This window comes from Bombus vancouverensis, chromosome 9 (assembly GCF_051014615.1).
Source record: "Bombus vancouverensis nearcticus chromosome 9, iyBomVanc1_principal, whole genome shotgun sequence".
NCBI lineage: Eukaryota > Metazoa > Arthropoda > Insecta > Hymenoptera > Apidae > Bombus > Bombus vancouverensis.
The window spans coordinates 14,428,050-14,447,199 of NC_134919.1; the positions used below are offsets into that span (position 1 = coordinate 14,428,050).

The 19,150-nt window shown below is 33.5% G+C and overlaps 4 protein-coding genes across 6 annotated transcripts; 3 read left to right on the top strand and 1 right to left on the bottom strand.

The window, feature by feature from the left end:
* The first annotated feature begins 172 nt into the window (after nt 1-172).
* LOC117154919 (uncharacterized) lies at nt 173-5,302 on the top strand. 3 transcript variants are annotated; one of them, XM_033330341.2, is made up of 8 exons: nt 173-502; nt 620-795; nt 873-985; nt 1,054-1,470; nt 1,544-1,604; nt 1,698-1,866; nt 1,933-2,092; nt 2,157-5,302. In XM_033330341.2, exons 1-8 carry the CDS (start codon nt 215-217, stop codon nt 2,417-2,419), a joined length of 1,647 nt encoding a protein of 548 aa, XP_033186232.1. In that variant the 5' UTR covers nt 173-214; the 3' UTR covers nt 2,420-5,302. The 3 variants fall into 3 exon arrangements, with proteins under 3 accessions (XP_033186232.1, XP_076477444.1, XP_076477443.1); XM_076621329.1 differs by having other exon boundaries at nt 1,541-1,604; nt 2,191-2,366; XM_076621328.1 differs by having other exon boundaries at nt 174-502; nt 1,541-1,604.
* On the bottom strand, nt 3,809-5,161 carry LOC117154923 (lymphotoxin beta receptor inhibitor). Its single transcript, XM_033330348.2, has 5 exons — nt 5,049-5,161; nt 4,821-4,868; nt 4,491-4,648; nt 4,272-4,420; nt 3,809-4,198 (listed from the first exon to the last, which is right to left on the bottom strand). Exons 1-5 carry the CDS (start codon nt 5,154-5,156, stop codon nt 4,020-4,022), a joined length of 642 nt encoding a protein of 213 aa, XP_033186239.1. The 5' UTR covers nt 5,157-5,161; the 3' UTR covers nt 3,809-4,019.
* A 659-nt stretch (nt 5,303-5,961) lies between the features above and the next one.
* On the top strand, nt 5,962-10,156 carry LOC117154916 (uncharacterized). Its single transcript, XM_033330333.2, has 10 exons — nt 5,962-6,350; nt 6,763-6,893; nt 6,980-7,122; nt 7,198-7,348; nt 7,427-7,659; nt 7,738-7,807; nt 7,875-8,191; nt 8,268-9,427; nt 9,496-9,627; nt 9,721-10,156. The coding sequence occupies exons 2-10, from the start codon at nt 6,785-6,787 to the stop codon at nt 9,740-9,742; spliced, it is 2,337 nt and encodes a 778-aa protein (XP_033186224.1). The 5' UTR covers nt 5,962-6,350; nt 6,763-6,784; the 3' UTR covers nt 9,743-10,156.
* A 2,148-nt stretch (nt 10,157-12,304) lies between these two features.
* Jra (Jun-related antigen) lies at nt 12,305-18,836 on the top strand. The gene is made up of 2 exons (XM_076621813.1): nt 12,305-13,590; nt 13,972-18,836. The coding sequence occupies exon 1, from the start codon at nt 12,376-12,378 to the stop codon at nt 12,967-12,969; it is 594 nt and encodes a 197-aa protein (XP_076477928.1). The 5' UTR covers nt 12,305-12,375; the 3' UTR covers nt 12,970-13,590; nt 13,972-18,836.
* Nucleotides 18,837-19,150: the final 314 nt, after the last annotated feature.

A 19,150-nucleotide genomic window follows, 5' to 3' on the forward strand; every position in this document is an offset into this window, starting at 1 on the left:
TTATAAAAAGATATTAATATAGTTCATAATATCTAAATTATATTTTTAATTTCTATTAGATATTTTTAAATATTTCTATTACGTATTTAATTAATAATTTCGATGTTATCCTTGGGCAGTTGATTATTTTAATCGGATAATATATAAAGTTATTGATCAAATTCGAAAGGTGAATAAGCATGCGCGTTTTTCTTACTATGTAAATGGCAAGAGGATGATGTTTTACAAAGATTTGCAAGTGTTTTTCCATTTTTTTACGGTTTTGTTATACGTTTCCGGTGAAACATTAATGAGGAAAAATGAAAAACGTACCAGCCTCAGAAACAATTATCAGATGTGCCTCGACACTTTTAAGATTCAAGAAGATAAAATTATTCGAACGCAGGAATCCTTAGACATGGGTGCTAAATATTTGAAGGAATTTGAGTTTAATTCTAGAGAAGAATGTTTAAAATTCTGCTGTGATACAGAAAGTTGTGACGTGTTTATTTTTGAAGAGAAGGTATAGATAATTTCATACAAAATAAATAAGCAAATAATAAAAATATGATTTCTTTTTATTTCAACAAATAAATGATTTATTTTCCACTAATAATAAAATAAATTGAATACCATATAGAATCCTGGAAGTTGTTATCTTTTCCAATGTGGCCCATTGCATGACTTCAAATGTAAATTTACAAGTCATGCTAACTATAGTAGTGCAGTTCGTAGTAGCTATAGTACACAAAGCAATTTACAACTGGAAAAGGAAAGTACGATTTCTCAACAAGAACATGAATTGAAATCTCTTAGGTATGCAACCATCATTTTGATATTCATAATATTTTGATGATAAAAGAATAATATACATATTTTTTATTTATATGAAGGAAATTAGCAGACCCAGCACCAGCAGAATATTCTTTCACAGAATCCCCCATGAAATTAATTGTAACATTGGCACCAAAATTATCATTAACAACATCCCCACCTATCAAACAGGGTATATACAAATTAAAGTTTTGCGTTTCTAATTCAACAAGACAAATGTATAATAATATATGCTTGTAGCTTGTACTAAAAACCAATATGAATGCAGCTTATCTGGAGATTGTATAGCAATATATAATGTATGTGATGGTATACCACAATGTACTGATGGATCTGATGAAGCAACAGATGTATGTCCCATAGAAAAACCAACAAGTTTTCCTTCTATAGCCCAAGGAGTTCAACCTCCACTACCATACCAACAAATGGTTGATCGACATAAACCCTATGCTCCACTGTATCCTCATGTTTCAGAAGTTAATTCTTGGAAATTGCCTAATTTAGCTCAGCAAATGATACCACCTCAGCTACTTCTATACCCAGCTCGTCAGATGGAAGGTGCTCCAGGGTATCAATGGGATTATCAACCCATATATGATCGAAATAAAGCCATTTATAATTCTTATCCTGAACAAAGCAATCTAAATCCTTCTGAACGTAAGTAGTATAATTGTGAAAGATTATTTTATGAATGAAGTGGAAGTGCTTTAAACTGTATCATTTTTAGAAGATCAGTCACATATTTTCAATCATAAGGGATTGGGTGTAATAGGAGAAAAAGAATCAGATGGGTAAGGCATCAAATTTTAATTTTAAAGAAGGTATTAAGCAATAAAAATATTAAAGTAGTTATATTTAATCTTGAATTATTTTAAATTGTTTAGTAGTACATATATGGATGCAAAACATCCATACAAAACGTCGTATTTCCTATCAGCAAATAGGCAAAACAATCAGGTTTATCTGTCTCCATCTCCAATATCGAATGTGCAACAGAAGCAAATAATGGAAACAGAAAGGGATGTTATTATTACAACAACACCTGCTTGTGATGTATGTGTATTCTATGATTTCTAATTTCATTGCAATATTAACATTATATTATTTTTTCTCTTTCAGACATCACATGAACAAAAAGATGTTTCATTAAAAAGTCAAGAAATCGGAAAAATCGATCAACAAGGGGAGAAACATATAGTACATGGAAAAGAAATTAGTCAGAATATATTAAAAAATGAAACTCTGAAATTTAGTCATATTCAAACAAAGGAAACAAAAGGTGCGTTATTAAATAATGTTATTTTTGTCCAATGTTTTATTGTAATTTAAATATGTCATTTTAGAACATAAAAGTGTAATAGTTATAAAACATCATAGCAGAGAGCATGGAAGAAATACCTTAATGGCAGAGCACTTGAAACAAGCAAATGAAAATGAAGTTTTGAGACCCAGGGGAGCAGTCATATCGTTGGCTTTAGGACTTACAATAACAGCTATTACAGCTACATTAATTGCTTGCCGATTACGAGTCGTCCGAAAACGTGGAAGACGGCACGGACTATATGCTCATGATGCGGATTATTTAGTAAATGGAATGTATCTCTAAGTGAGTATGCGAATTTCTTTAGTCAAAGGAATGTAGTGATTTTCATACTATTTTAAGTAACAACACAATAAAAAGTGTTTTGTCTTAGTAGTCTGATTTTAAAACTAATTAAAAAACGAAAATGTTTTGATTCATATTTATTTTATATTTGTGAAATTTGTTTCATCATCTTATGTGCAATAGATATTGTGTGAAAGTAATTGTATTAAATTTGTGAAAATTTGCTATAAAATTATAATTTTTACAACGAATATTTAAAGTATTTTATAAAATAAATTTTTGCTCGAGTAACTTACATTTATCAAATTAGTATCTTAATTTGTATAATAATATTTGATTTTTAAAAAATATTGACAATATAAAAAGAAATCAAGAATTTTCGAATAGAATGAATTCTATGATAAAGCGCAACACGAAAATTTACTGTATAATTTGAAAAGGCTTTAATAGATTTAACGGTGAAACTGTACACAAGCGAATGTAATACACATGTATCTTTAATTCAGTGCAGCTGTGTTTGAAAAAAGAGAAAACTACCAGCTTATAACAAAATTATATTTATATATAATTTTTACAATCATACAATACAAAGGTATATACGATTCTTAATAATAGAATCACTGTTTTCAAGATTATAGTAACTAGCTATTCTAAAAAAATTGTTACTATGTCGTTTTTATACCTCAATTGTATCAAAAAAGGAGCTAGGTACCAAAGTATTTCTTCAAAGTACTTACATATCTCTAAAAAGGATTGTTCTTATTTCACATGAATGTTTCTAAATAAAGAATACATGTAGTATATACATAAATTCGATTAATTTGTCCTGTTGGATACAATGGAAATATATAAAAATTGCTATATCATTACAATTGTGTTATATGTGAATTTTCCATACTTAGTAATTTTATTTGTATAAATACTACAACATTATTAGTTTAACCAAACCCAATAATTTATATAAAATATGAACAAAATAATGGAAGCATTTAAATTATCAATACTTCTGCTACTTAACTAACTATATGATAGCTAGAAATTTCATAAGGAATCTATATTAAAGAAAATTGTTCTTATATCTTTTTACATTAGAATTTTATGGATTAAAATTAATCTTTAATATAATTTTCATGTAAAAAGAATAATTACATTTTATTAAAAAACCAATTTCTAATGTATAACAAGGGCATATACTAAATTCTGTTACATCAAATAGAATTGTATTTGATTAAATTATACATAATGTTTCTCTCCAATATATATTTCATCAGTTGTATTTCTGATACTCCAATCACTTTGTATATAAAAAGACATGGTATTATTCGGTTCAAATATGAATATTATATAATTGAAACAAATTTATATTTTCGTTAAAATAAAAAATCTGTATATATTTAAAAAAATTATTTTAATTATTTTTTATTCAAAAAAATATTAACAGAATAGAAATAATTTCAATTATATGCAAAGTAGTGGTCTGTACCATTATTGCAATGACAACAAGTGAAAATTATGATGATATTTATAAATGGGACTGTACGTATGTTCAAAATGAAATAAAAATACCATTTAATAACATTGAACATTGTATTGTACGCAACTATTGTCTGCCAGTAGCTGCTGCATATTGCTGTGCTCGTATAAATTCAGGGTAATCGATATACCCATCATTATTACTGTCATCTAAGGAAAGTATTGGATCTATTAAAGTTACCAATTCCTCATCCTTAAATAATTTCTGTCCAGTGTTGACTCCAGCTACCTCTTTATTCTCTTGTTCTGAATATAAAGAGTTTATTATATTCTTCATGCAGAAAGTTAGTAACTTAGTAATTAACTGATTCATACATACCATGCCAATGAATTAAGGACTTTATAAGCTCACAACCATCTAATTTATTATTATTGTCTGCATCATGCATTTTGAAATAATGAAATTGCAATTCTTGTTCTGACATTTTACTAGTATCTATTGGAACTTCCATGTGCTCTGCGATATGACTGCAAAAAATTTGTTAATAACTATAAGCTTAAGATTATAAGTTGATGATTTTACATCTATGTAACATACGCTTTTTCATTAACTATGTTGGCAGCATTAAGTATTTGTTGTGAATGATCATGCCCATGCCCATGCCCATGTCCTTGTTGAACCGGTACTTGATGAGTTGGCATATGTTGCTGTACAGGTACTTGTTGAACTGGAACTTGTACAGGTACTTGCTGGAACTTTATAAAAATTTTATTTGTAACGATGCATGATTTCTTTCTAAATTATTTAAACTTGATTCAAATATGCATTACACATAATATGATAAAATACATTAAATGTGTTTTAAATTATATTTATAATTATGATTATAAGAGGTACTAGATCTTTGGTATTTTTATGTAAACCTACCTGTTGTTGAGGAATTTGTTGTGGTACTTGATGTACTTGTTGAACAGGCTAAAACAAATTGAATATAAACTGACCTATGAATGAAACAATGATTAAAAATGCTATCCATGCAATTTATAGGTACTGTTTTAATATTCCCTAGTAATAAGAAATAATAGAATTGAATTTTGACTTAGACTTCAACATAACAGCAACCATATGTTTGATTATCTTAGGAGGAAAACTTACTTGTTGATAATGTTGAGGTGATACACCTGGTGGAACTCTTTGTTGTTGAGCGTGTGTATATTTACAAGCTAAAGATCCGATTATAAAAAGCCACAAAGTCCAATTCATATTGTAATGTTCTGCAACAAATGCATGCGTTTAATTACATATTTATTATATATCACAGAAATAATACGCACATATTACATCTAATAATACTGTGTTAAACATTCAATTACGAAAATAGTAGGAAATAAACAAAATTTTTGGAAATACCTTATGTTATTCAATGTATACAAAAATTGACATGAACGCAAATATCTTGTTCATTGGCAAGACTGTATACCGGATTACGAATTTCGAGGTTATGTTACAGAAGTCATAGACTGACGTGGACAGATACCGCAAGTGTTACTTTATGATATACATACATATTTGAAAATCAGAGGCTCAAAGTATGATAAAAGCAGAGACAAAGGATATCAACAAGATAATATTGTTATTAAACATTTTTTATTAAAATAACCATTCTAAATTGAAATAAACATCATAATAGAAATGAATGGAATAGTTTTAATTTTTAATTCTATAATATTTTCATATGGATTAAAATAGGATTGATAAATCAAATGTTATAAACAAAATTCTTCTGTTAAAAGAATGTAATAAAAGGCATCACTTAATTTTAATTTAGAGAAATTAGTTAAATAATTATAATATGAGAATCACTGCATTACTAGACATTATTTTACAGTCAATAAGAATGAAGTAAGAATGAAATCTTTAAATTATAACTTCGAAATCTGTTGATCAATCATTTCATGTTAAATGTTGATGTACTTGTGAATTAAAATTTATTTCATCCTTAAAATAGCAACATTTGGTAAAAAAAATATGGTTTTGGTGCTTAGGTAGTGAATATCTGGGGAATATTTAAATATCTACAAATGGGCGTTGAAATATTTTTTTATTTATGGCGTATCAATTTAAATTTGAATGGACATGAGCAATAATTATTCAAATATGTACGAAAAATTGAAACCAATCTTTATAACATACTCTTTATTTTTGTTCAAAATTTAAAATGAGTTACATTCTGCTTCTAATCAATGAGTTTATCCCGCCGTTTTGAGATCCGTGAGTACTTTCACAATGGCGGAAAAGTATTGCTCTACACGATATCAAATTTGTGATGTGACTGTAATACCTCTGGTAATACATTAAAAAATAACTAAATAATTTATGATTGTTGAGAAGAAATCATATTACTATACAAACTATCCATAAATTGGAAAATTTAAAAAGATTTAATCGTATTAGCAGGTATGTACCAAAACTACACGGTTTCGTTAATTTAGCACTAATTTTTGTTTTATACAATTTCAGAATTCAGAACTTTATTCCCCCATATTTTTAATTTGTCATTACTTGTATTGAAATAAATATATTAGTATATAAAATATTGTGTGTTTAATAACCCATAATTTAAGATATACATTTAATATCTTTCTTTTATTTTAAATCCTTATCTTTAAAATATTTTGTATGCATTTAATTTTAAGTAATTAGGACATATATATTGTGATGTTTTTACATTCTTTAGTAATTGAATTTAATAAATAAACCGTAAAGAATATGTACGATAGCTTGATAGTTTCATAATGTAAAATTTCTGTTAGTTATCATTGCTTTTTTGTGAGTTTTGTATTTTTTCGGTATTTTTGTCATATTTTAGAAGCTCAAATAATAAATGGAAAATGCCCCAGATACTAAACCACAGGAAGGTTAAAAAATCACAGAAGAGAGTATTGGTTAAAAGGAAACATTTTTTAACGAATTACCATGAAGCTAAGTCTTATAAACCATGTGAGTTTCAAAAAGAATATATGTCTATTCAATTATACAATATTTTTAATATATTTAAGACTAATATCAAAATTTGATTGTTACAGTATGTAAACAGCTACAAAGTAACAACAATTCATTAGCAAGAGCATTATCTAAAGAAAAGCATGAAGGTCAGTTATTATTTTCCCAAAATGTTGCTTTAATTGCTGAAGTACAAGATTTAGGTTTAGCTTGTAATAAACGTGATGTAAGTAAAGTATGTTAAATACAATAATATTTTGACAATTTATTAAAATCAGATTTATAAAAATATATTTTTTAGGCCATTATATCAAATATCCTAAAGAATGCTAAAGAAATGCTTAAAATGTTAGTGACGTTGACTGGTTACTTAACAAATACAATTTCATCTTGTCAAGAATTTGTAGAATCTGTTGCCACAAATATGCAGATGTCTTATAATTCTGCTGGAAGTAAGCTCTTTTACATATTATTTCTTTTTATATTATGTAGATTTAAAGATAGGTTCCTAGAAAAAAAAATTCTTCCAGAAAGGGAATCACTGAAAAGACTGTCAATAAAATCTCCAACTAGAGGAGTAGTGAAGCCTATGGTGAGCGGTTACACCATTACAAAACCCACCATTAATTTAAGTAGATTAAATATGCAGCATATTAATAATTCATCAAACTTAAGTATAATACCAGAGGTAAGAACACCCCCCAGAAATCAAGAGTTAAACAACTCAATGTCTCCTAATGGAGTCTCTGTAAGACGTACATGCGTAAGTATTTTGTAGAATGTTTTAAGTTTAACAAAGTTGTTTGAAAAATTGAGTTATCGAACGAATTAAATATTGCAGAAAAATGGTCGCACATACAGAATGCCTGAAAGATTGTCTCCTTTAACAGTTGCTTCACAAAGAGACAGTGGTATGTTCCGTTAATGACTCATATTGGCATATTTTGAAGTTAATATAACTTCAGTATTCATTTTTAGATGAGAGCGAACAAAGATTAAGCGAGAGAAGTAGCAGAAATTCTACTGAACGGATGTCAGGAAGAGTATCGGAAAGAATGTCAGGAAGAATATCCGGAAGAATGTCAGAAAGACTGTCAGGAAGGCTTTCGGAAAGAATATCAGGAAGGATGTCGCAAAGAATATCAGAAAGAATTCCAAAGTCGAAGTCAAGATCGCCGAAGAATCACAGTTCTCGATGTAATATTGAAAATTTGGAACGTATAGGAAGTCCCAGAGTGAAGCTTAACGACGTATCGAAATTATTGCAAAATTCTCATACTATTAACATTCGAATGGTTTGTGTTGCCAGTAAACATATTTTTGCATAAAGTTAATTTCCACGTTAATTAAATCTTTAATTGCTATCTACAGTTAACAGAGAATCAAAATAGCCAAGAAACTGATAGGTCAAGATGTAGTAATGAAGAAGATGAAGATTCTCAGACTAAGATTATAGCAGAGACATCAACTCCCGATGATTCTGGAAACAATAATGATGGAACCACTGGGGATGAAAATGAAGAAAGCAACAATGAATTAGATACTACAGATGAAAAAAAGAAAAAAAAAGTAAATGAAACAAAAAGTATTACATCAAACTGGGAGGATCCTCTTGAAGGACCAAGTTGGTTATTTGATAATTCCCAAGTCGTGCCTTCTTTTACAAATAACGACAAAAAGACTGATGATGTAAATGTTTCTAATGATGATAGTATAAGTTTCGTATTAACAGAAAAAGAATCGAAGAATCTATTCGAAGAAACTACGCAAGAAATGTCGCCACTATCAATGTCAAGTAGATGTGCAAATCATGTGAATAATTCCAAGAATAGTATACAAACAAATAATGAAGATGAATCTGATATACTTCAACAAAATGAAAATAATTATTATAACGGAGCTATAGTGAGAGATGCAAATGAAAACGAATGTAAAACAGACAATGCCTCTACAACGAATTTGCAAAATTACATTACACAAAGACGAGGCTATTTTGAAAGTGACGATGAAGATGATTTCACGCTGATATACACACGACAACCACGTAATATGCATTTTGACATAAATGATTTAAAGCTGCCAGTACTAGAAGAGTCTGCTTTGAAACCAATAATTCCAGCTGAACCAGAACCAGAAATAACAACTACCCTTCAAAAGATATCCCAAATTTGTCCAATTCCATCTGTTTCGCATGATACTTTGAACGAATCAACGTTTAACCAGTCTACGGTAAATCTGCCACTGCTTGTGAATAATGATAATGAGACTATAGAGTTGGCGCCAGTAAAAAAAAGATCAAAACTATCGCAGCAGAAGAATAAAAGGCAGAAGGTAACTACGACGCACTTCAGTGATTTTGTTGAAAATACACCACCACTCAAGAAAAATAATTCTTACAAAAAGAAGAAAGGCAAACAGATGAAAGACCCAAGTGCTGCTAAAGTAGTGCTGCAAAAATTGAACGAATCCGATGTTAAATCTAGGACACCTTCTCCGACTGAAACAATTTCTCGTGATTGTAATCAATCTTTGTAAGTATATTTAGATAAATGATGATGTATATTAACTGTATATGATTATAACTTATACTTATATACAGAAGTCCTGTATCTTCACGTGCAGACAATTCAAGCGATTCAGAAAGTAGTACAAGTACCAATAACACATTTACTTGTAATCGCCCTAGACGAAAACGTGCTCAGATTTCATATCATGAACCTAATTTGATAAAGTAAGTAATTCTATTTTAATTCGTACTAAATTGTTTACATATTTTTTTATTTATATCAAGTTATCATGATTTCTTATTATCTTATTGTCTCAGGAAATTACGGAGGAATCAATAATTACAACGCAATATTTGTCGATATTGGAGAAGCGATTAATAAAATACTGTCATGTGTTTTGTAAGACACATTGATATTCCCTTTGATGTAAATAAGTTACTAATGCGTGTGGTCAATTTTATTGGACGGACTTCTAAATAAAGGGAAAAAAATGAAGACAAAAATAGAAACTAAATTAATTCCTTCAAACATCTATAACATACTATACAGCAAGTTCACACTTTGAACTGTTCTGCTTCCATCGCTGCGCACACTTTTACTAAATCAGCAATTGTTAATTATTTACAGGAAATCGGCTTGCTTTGACGTAGTCATAGCTTCGATGATTTTGGCTTCCTCTCGTAGTAGTGTTCGTATGATGTACTTTTTGTATCCTTAAGTATGTTTCAATGAATAAACCAACATTTTAGAACATTGCGTTTTCTATTATTTTATCAATAATGATAATGACATGAAACTAGCAGATTTTTGTAATATTTCCAATCTGTTGTGGAATTATGACAAACGCAAATGATCCAATCACACATAATTACGAAAAATAAAAAAAATGCTTATTGAAGCATTCGACGATGGATGAAACAATTTTAAAAGACCGATTTTATTGGCAGTATTCAAAGAGACATCGGTGCATAAATAAAAAAGAAGTATTATGTATAATGGATTTAACTATTTATTCCTTATCCTATGCTGACAGGTTTATAGAGCGGCCAGCATAGAGGCGAGAATTAAACATGTTTGTTTAATTTCAAGATGAAACAAGCAACCAGTGTTACCTTCTCTACATAAACTTTTTTATCAAGTAAATATTTTTTACAAATCATTAGCACTTTGACTTTACTAAAATCTAATTTAATAATTGATATACTAATTATCGTGATGAGAACTAAAAGTTTACAACTTGAAAAACTGGATAATTCGTTATGACATAATTGTCACTAACATAATTGATTTGCAACCTAGTAGCAATCGTGGGTGTACGCACGCGGAACTTTCTGTTGCTAAAAGTCTAAGCTTGAGGTCAACGCTTAATTTGCATAGTCGATATAGCAATGTGTTATAAAGCTGTTTTCATATTCATAGTTTCGTGTTTGTGATATCGCAAAGTGCCAAGAAAAACAGAAAGAAAATAGCTAGATATTCATACGATAAAATTTATCATGCGTATTAAACAAAATAATTATATTATACAATGCAACAATATTTTACATTTTACTGAAACGTTTATTTTGTCTACAAAATAAATAATTGAGGTCAATAAATAACAAACAGACTATATTGAAATATTCTTGGATTTCAGCCAATTTGTTAATTGATAAGCAGATTATATTTGAGAATCAATGGATAATCAAGCTTTATGGGATTAAACAATTTATCTACTCTGATGCTTGAATGCTACTGAGATAATCAGACAGATGCGGCTGTTTTCACGTTTTGTAATCGAATGATTTTGAAGGGTTTAAAACGATAGGAATACCTTTCTCAGGTAAATTAAAACGGTAGTTTCTAGCGATGAGTAAATTATTCAGGCTGAAAGTATATTTAATGCAATATGTCGTTCAATCTACGATCTTGTTTAAGAAGATAGATGTTATATGTCACGTATATTATTTTGCAAAAATAACAATATATATATATATTCGAGGGTTACATATTTGCAAAAGAAAGCGTATGAAAATCGAACTCGAGTTCGAGTGTTCTGTAAGAGTTATAGAATTCTAATGAATTACATATGTAGTATCAATTGATTGCGGAACATTTTGCTCAATATACGAATAGTCGGTTACAAGCGTTATGTGGTGAATGCAAGATAGCGTGAAACAATCGTGATTGGTGTATTGACTTGTAGCTCGCTTGATACGGGTTTATGCAATGGATGCATTAACGCGATTCCATGTAAGTGTAATTATGCGCAGCTGACACATTAAAGAGCAGAACAACAAGGTTACCAATTTTCTCATGAATCTTGACCCAGTAATCCTTTTTAAATCTTTCCGCTTTTGTTCTAAATAAATGTTCATCGTTTAAAAAACGAGGAGACATTAAATATGCGAGTATAACGCTTGGACGTTCTTAGAGTCGAAACATGAAACAAGTTGGTCTCACAACACGCGCAGCGAGAATGTGAAAAACACCCACTCGGGTAAGAGTGGAATAGCAAAGTTCAAAGAAAGAAACAAAACATGTACTAGCGTAACAGCGCGAGATTCAGTACGCACAGTAAATTCTCTCGTGAAGTACATAAGTGCGATATTTTTGCAGTTCAATAGTGCTCGCATTATTTATGCACCATCATAGAGCACCGCTATTATCGAGCCTCGAAAATAACGCGAATTCGCAACGAGTAAAAGTCGCGTCTTTAACGCGCGTACCGGCGTTCAAACTCTCCCTCCACAGGAATAGCAATGCACGATTGCGCATGCGCCAGCCATTTCTTAGTAGCGCCGATTGTTCGGCCAATGGCAAACGGCGAATGACGTCAGAAGTAGCCAATCAGCACTCGTTCTGGTGACGAACGAGCTATTTTTAGTGGACGTGAGTCACGGGATATAAGGCTGTACGTTTAGTTGGGTGTTCACAAGTTGTCGAGACATCGTGTTGTGCACCTGAGTGACATCCGCATTCTATCACCGATCATGTTAAAACTAGGCTCTCCGGAGTTGGAAAAGTTAATCATCGGTCAGCAGGATAGTTTAGTGACGAATCTACCAACACCTACGCAGATTCTGTTTCCAAAGGCAGTGACCGAGGCCCAAGAATTATACGCTCGAGGTTTCATCGACGCTCTGAACGAGTTGCATCATTCGGACAGCTCGCAAGAACCTGGTAGCATTTATGGAGCTACGTATACGACGTTGGAACCACCTAACAGCGTGCAGAGTACAGAATCTTCGGTGAGTCAAGGTCTGCTACAGATCAAAGATGAACCTCAAACGGTACCTAGCGTGTCCAGTTCACCCCCGATGTCTCCTATCGATATGGAGAATCAGGAAAGAATCAAGCTGGAAAGGAAACGTCAGAGGAACCGCGTGGCTGCGTCTAAATGCCGCAGGCGCAAGCTCGAGCGCATCTCCAGGCTGGAGGACAAGGTTAAGCTGTTGAAGGGCGAGAACAGTGAATTGAGCGCGGTGGTGCACAGGCTGAAAGAGCACGTGTGCCGGTTGAAGGAGCAGGTGATGGACCACGTGCACTCTGGCTGCCAGATTATGGCGGTCTCGGGTCAATTCTGAGCCGATTATATCGGACGGGACTCTCCGACGTGTATTGTTTCGTCTGACGGTGGCTCTTGCCACTTTTATAAACGTGGCAATGTTGTTCCCCTTTGTTGGAGTCGGAAGCTTCTACCATGGAACATCGATGTCGTCGTTGATACTTGTTTACATTTGACTACGATCTCTCGTTTGCTTTGTTGTTTTCGGGAAAAGGGGACACGGTGATGATCGTGCGCGACGGCGTGAGGAGAGCTAAGCAAGACGAAGAAAAAGAAGAAGAAGGGAGTGCCTTGGTGTGCTGGGCGTGAAATAGAGACTCTTTTTTTTTAAAAAAAAGGAGAGCGAAACAAAAAGAATAAGGAGATAGTAATCACCCCTATACGCGTGTCTCTTCTTTGTGTGTGCCTGTTTTTCATGCATACATGTGCACGAGAAACGCATTACGTGCATGTGTATAGGAGAATGGTGCGGAGGGGAAAGACGGATGGAGAAAGAGAGAGATAAACAGCTCCGAGAAGTACGTCGATGGGAAGCAGAAGTGGGGAGTGAAGAGGGAAGGAAGGATGGAGAAAAAGGAGAGTGGGTGGGACTTCGCGGAGAAGAGTGGGACCTTGCAATGCGGCCATTTTGGAGAACTTGGCGAGTACTGGCGGGAGATTCGAATCTCTCAGCTGTTCTTTCTAAAAATTTACCGATCGTATTATGTACATTCGTCCGGGGGAAAACGATCAAATCGATGTTAATAATCTATCGAAGATCTTTCGAGATTCTCGTTTGTCGGATTTTTTCACGCTCATTCATCATCTTCCTATCGATTTTTTAACGTTGTACTATCCTCGGATTTTCCCCCTGTCGGAGGATAATAATACTTCTTTGCATTCTTTGTAATCAATCCACGGGGCATTTTTCTTTTTGCGATCGTCTGCGTCCTTTCTGCCCTTTTTCTTCTTCTTTTTTCGTTTTGTAATGAATGCGTGAAAGTCTGGTGAGCTAATATCGGCGTTACATTATTCAATACAGGTGGTAAAGGTCCAAGTTGCGGCCTTTTCGCCTAAGGTGCCCGTCGCTGACATCCGTTTAACGTAAGGTTACGCTTCAACTGGCTCACGTTGTTCTCGCGATTCACGGCGTCGTAGACGCTCTAGTATCCTTGTAGAACGTTTGCTTTATCATCGAAAACTTCGCACCATCGATGCCGATTTTGTCTCCGTGTCAATTGAAAGTTCATAGCTCTGGCGACGAACCGTGCACATTGGAACACACTCACCGACGCTTGGAAAAGTGCGATCGATCGCCTATTCGTCTTACCTGCTCGTTTCTGTTTTATTCATTAACCCTTTGCCCTATAATTTAAGTCCCAACAGCGCGTGCCGTAACCATCGGCAGGGTCGCGCCATTTCACGGTCTGGCTGAGCGTTCGAAGTTGTGCAAGGTACAATTAATTTTATGTTGCCAGATGTTTGATAAATAATTATTACCGATTGATAATTGGACAGGATTTTTAAGGCTATCTTGCTAATATTTATCAAGAAAATATATTTGCACGTCCGAATGCGGCCAAGAAAAAGAAATGTTTGTCGCATGTACTACGAGACTAACTCGACGTTGTAGGTTAAAGGGCTAAACGCGGTGATTTCAACGCCAAAATATTGGTTCCAGGCGCTACTCTATTTTATACAGTCTTTAGAAACAATGGTGGTACTTGAACGGCAGTTCCCGGCCACAAGGTCGATCGCAGTCAAAAAGATGAAATTATCGAAGAATTCCATAAGCTCGCATTTAATGAAAAAGAGAAAGAAAGATATGAACTCGATGCAGCACGAGATATTTCTCTACTGCATCTTCAAACGACAAAAGTTCGTCGATTCCCGCGAATACGCACCAGAAACGATTAACATTACTAGAAAGCTCTTGTTTCTTATTTTCTCGCCTCTTGTTAGACGCATTCGACACATTTGTCCCTTCCGAAAGATAAGTTTTTCTTAGTCTTCTTGCATTTTATTTTCTCAGATGTTATATACACCTTACGAGTTCTTCAAACAAACCGCGCTTTTTATTATCATTCGAATAAGAGAAAAAGCAAAAAATTATTCTGCGTCGAAGGCTGGACGTAGGTAGTGTTATCGCGAAGCGATAATTCGCGACCGCAACGATTGCCACGAAATGCCGGGCCACGCGAGAATTCCCTAGATTCTCGATAAATCAGGGGAAAACTGTTGACAAAAAGAAAGAAGGAGGAAAAAGAAAGCGATTCCTTCGGAAGATTTCGTGGTAACGATAAATCCTTACTATACAATAGCACACGCATTCGTACTATTTGCAGCCTGTTCTAGAGGCGCACACGCGCAGAACATCACGTGTAGTGAGTCATTGTTGTGTTGACAGTTGAACCAAATCGTGTCGCTGTCCGCATCCGAAACCGAGACGGACAAACACAAGTTTGAACTGTACGCGACACATTAGCCACTACACGGACACACGCACTTTTTGCGTCCCAGCTTCGACTTGATTACGTAACGACGAGTAAAAAATCAGGCACACTAGAAAAGAGTGCTCGGACAGAAAACGCGTTAGCGACACATTGACTCTTTAACCTATAACATCGAGTTAGACTCGTGGTACGTCCTTCGAGACAAACATAAAAAACACGAATTAGACTCGTGGTACGATCTTCTGGCCAAACATAAGAAACACGAGTATATAGTAACATAAAATTAGTTGTACCTTGCACAACTTCGAACGCTCAGCCAGACCGTTAAGTCAGCGCGACTGTTGGAACTTAAATGGCGTAGGGCAAGGGGTTAACATTAGAACTACCGAACTCATTAAAATAAAACGAACTTCGTATTATGTGTACAATTAAGGTAAAGTTACCTTATCTGACAAAATTAATATCGGTTGTCATTGAGACAGAATATATAATTATATTTATTTTTTTATTCTACCGTTTCAATTCTAATTACTTTTTATTGATTAGTAGTTCTATCGTTAAAGGCATTCGTTTCTCGCGTATCGATACGATTCAGCCACGTGTTTTTCGTTGAAAAATTCGCTCGAATTTCCTTTCGCTTCTACGTACGTGGCGCGATCGTGTCCACGATACTCTCCGTGAAAAAGCTCTGAATCTTTCTCTCTGTTTCATTTATTTTCCCGTAGCTTTAAGCCGATACTGCGTGTTCCCCCTCGGTTTCAAAGACATTGATACTTTCGCCACTGCTCACGTAATTTCACTACATTTTTTGCATCATCCTATCAAGCCATGTAACATCGGAAATTTTGGATTTCTCGGTTTAACGTAACATAACGATTCCAAGGGTCAAACAGAATCGAGTATATGCAGTAGAAGTGACGAGAGTATTAATTTTTCTGTCTATGGAACTGTCGTTTCGTCATATGTGCATCTAGTCTTGTCCAGTATGCCCTCGTAACTTATCGTACGCTGCGTGATACACTCGCAGATTCGTATAAAACACGAGCAACAGACACATGTAACACGTTCGTAGGTTTCGATTGTGTTACCACGTGCGACGACGACTTGCATTTAGAAGAAACGCGCTTGGGAAGAAGTTTCTTTTTTATTTCTGTACGGTCAGATGGATATTGAAAAGTTAGACTTGCATCTTTCCTTCTTTCTTTCTTTCTTTCTTTTTTATTTTTCGAATCGAAGAAGCAAGTGGTAACAGAATCGTACGGCGTTACCGTTGTGCCATTACGCAAGGAATCGCTGTAAAGAAGTTTTCTCCCGGAGTGTCGCAACACTTTTGCGAATAGTACAAGGATGATCATGATCGACGAGTTACGGAGATTTTTGAACGACTTTTCGAGCAATATAATCGAGCAATCGTGCGTTGATTCGTTCTTTATACGAGGAAGCGTATTCTGTTAAGTTTTTTTGCCAACTGATTATACGTTATTGCTTATATTTTGCATTGCGCAAAATTTTAGAAATTTGGAACATTGAATTGTTGAAATTTGCACATTGAAAGATATGAACGTTCAGATAGATATTTAGAAATTCGATTCTTAGGTTATTGATGACTTAATAGCGTAACTTTTATGAATTTGTTTCGCGATTAGCTATGAACGTATTCTGCACAATTGTTTGTTTTTAAGTCGTAGATAGAAAGATATAGAAATGATTAAAAAAAGGAGAAGAAGAAACGTGTTGTGATTCTCCGTGGTTGCGAGCTCGTTTAATTACGAGACGTAGGCTTAATCGTAGTGTAAAGGACGAACTCGAAGCGATTCGTCGTTGGGAGATTGCAATTCGATGAAAGAACAGAAATTTATCCGATATTTTTAGATACACGTACATTGTAATAATATACATATACATATATATATATACACGTGGGATAATTGGAGCAATCGATTCAAACGAAGGGAAGGAATTCTTCATTCATTGTAGATAATCATTGTTTTAATTTCAATTTCAAACATATCTTACGACTAATTATTTTTTAAATCATTCATTTCTTTCTTCTTGTTTTTTCTTTTTTTTTTTTTTCTTTTTATAAATCGAAGAAAATTCCAAAAGAGCTTGTGTGCGCCGATACTTTTCGCACTTTTCTTCCCCTCCTTTGACGCGCGACTTTCGGCACATAACTTGACAATTTTTTTAACGCATATTATATTTATTTCTCTCTTAAAATACATTAGAATAAGCGTGCTCTGTTTTCTCTTCGCTTGAAAATCTCGTTCGTTTCTTTCTTTTTTCCCCCCGTTCTTTCTTTTTTCCTTTTCGATTTATTTCACGAGAGATCAGCCTCGCTCTGAAAACTCCCGGCGTACTTTCCTCGATTAAAAAAATGATCTTTCTCATTAAGGACACAAGGAAAACGCAAGATGGTAGAGGCGATTGTTTAGAAGCCTTCGTTTCTATCCTCTTTTTCTTTCTTTCACGAGCCATGCAATTAAAATTAGTCGGCCATCACTTACGGCGTGCCTTTTTCTCCAAGTGATTTATAAATAGAGAAGAGAAACAAAAAGGAGGACATAATTATGACAACGACCATCAAGGATTCCAAAGATACTTTTTATCGCGCGATGTTTTCATTCTTTCTTCGCGTACGCAATTTCTTCTATTACTTTCTCTTCGCATATGAAAAATGTGAATTGGATTTAAAAAAAAAAAAAAAAAAAAAATCATGTGATACGGAAGACGATCTGAAAGGTATATGATATTTGTCTTGTTGGAAATTTTCGATCTGTCTTAGCATGGCCAAACAGAGAATAAAGGGACGATTGGTACGATGGAACTCTTTGTAGTGAGATAAAGAGGAAAAGAAAGGAAAAAAGAAATGTTTGGAAAATGAGTAATGTTAGGCTGAGATAATGTGGGAATCTTTTTAGAGTTTAAAGAGTATAAGCGAGCGGAGAAAAAAGCGGTGGCACAAAGAAAAACGTATGAAAGTAAAGATGAAACAACCACAATGTGATTTAGTATGTAAGCGAGAATAACCCCGTTAAAGAAGAGTGTGTGTGTATGTGTGTATATATATACATATAAAAACGATGATTGTTATATGTGTATATATATATATGCGTGATATATAAATAAATAAATATAGTATATAGTACGGTGATGACGACGCGAAGATTTAAAAGCACCGCATATATAGAGTTATGTATAACCCTATACATGAGAGTAAATATTGCTATTGTAATATGTAATAATTATTATAAAGATATATATACGTATATATGTATAAATATATAGACGTATCTGTATATATTTATATATATATATATATCGACGCGCATACGTATATGTTACATATATTGTCTACCGATCGAGAAAGCGGAGAAACCTTTTTTTACAAATAATTTTATTTTTGAATGAAATACGACGAAAAAGAATAAAATTTCATTATATTAAAACGTAACGTGCGTGTCTTTTTCCTCCCCCCCCCCCCCCGGAAACCGTGTCCCCCACTACCCTTCTTTCTTACCGATCGATTCCATGCTCGAATATTTTTTTACTTTCTCTTTATCTTTCTTTGACTCGTTGTCCAAATTGTATTTTACATTTTTTCTATTAACGATCATGAAATTGAATCTCGATGGAAAACAGCGATCGAGGAGCAACGAATTTTTGTTGATCCGAGAAATTTGAATGTCTCGTTCTATTCGCGATCGACGATCTTCTGCAAAGAAGAAACCGGAATTCCAACTTGCGTCCCATCGCTCGCCGTGTTAA

Excerpts from the sequence above, each read along its gene's own strand:
- LOC117154919 (XM_076621328.1), top strand. The coding sequence starts at position 215 with ATGATGTTTTACAAAGATTTGCAAGTGTTTTTCCATTTTTTTACGGTT. Across the intron at positions 503-619 it reads TGTTTATTTTTGAAGAGAAG|AATCCTGGAAGTTGTTATCT; the intron begins GTATAGATAATT and ends AATACCATATAG. Across the intron at positions 1,867-1,932 it reads CAACAACACCTGCTTGTGAT|ACATCACATGAACAAAAAGA; the intron begins GTATGTGTATTC and ends TTTCTCTTTCAG.
- LOC117154923 (XM_033330348.2), bottom strand. The coding sequence starts at position 5,156 with ATGAATTGGACTTTGTGGCTTTTTATAATCGGATCTTTAGCTTGTAAA. Across the intron at positions 4,869-5,048 it reads CACCTCAACATTATCAACAA|CCTGTTCAACAAGTACATCA; the intron begins GTAAGTTTTCCT and ends AATTTGTTTTAG. Across the intron at positions 4,421-4,490 it reads AACATAGTTAATGAAAAAGC|TCATATCGCAGAGCACATGG; the intron begins GTATGTTACATA and ends AATTTTTTGCAG.
- LOC117154916 (XM_033330333.2), top strand. The coding sequence starts at position 6,785 with ATGCCCCAGATACTAAACCACAGGAAGGTTAAAAAATCACAGAAGAGA. Across the intron at positions 7,660-7,737 it reads TCTCTGTAAGACGTACATGC|AAAAATGGTCGCACATACAG; the intron begins GTAAGTATTTTG and ends TAAATATTGCAG. Across the intron at positions 9,628-9,720 it reads CATGAACCTAATTTGATAAA|GAAATTACGGAGGAATCAAT; the intron begins GTAAGTAATTCT and ends TTATTGTCTCAG.
- Jra (XM_076621813.1), top strand. The coding sequence starts at position 12,376 with ATGTTAAAACTAGGCTCTCCGGAGTTGGAAAAGTTAATCATCGGTCAG.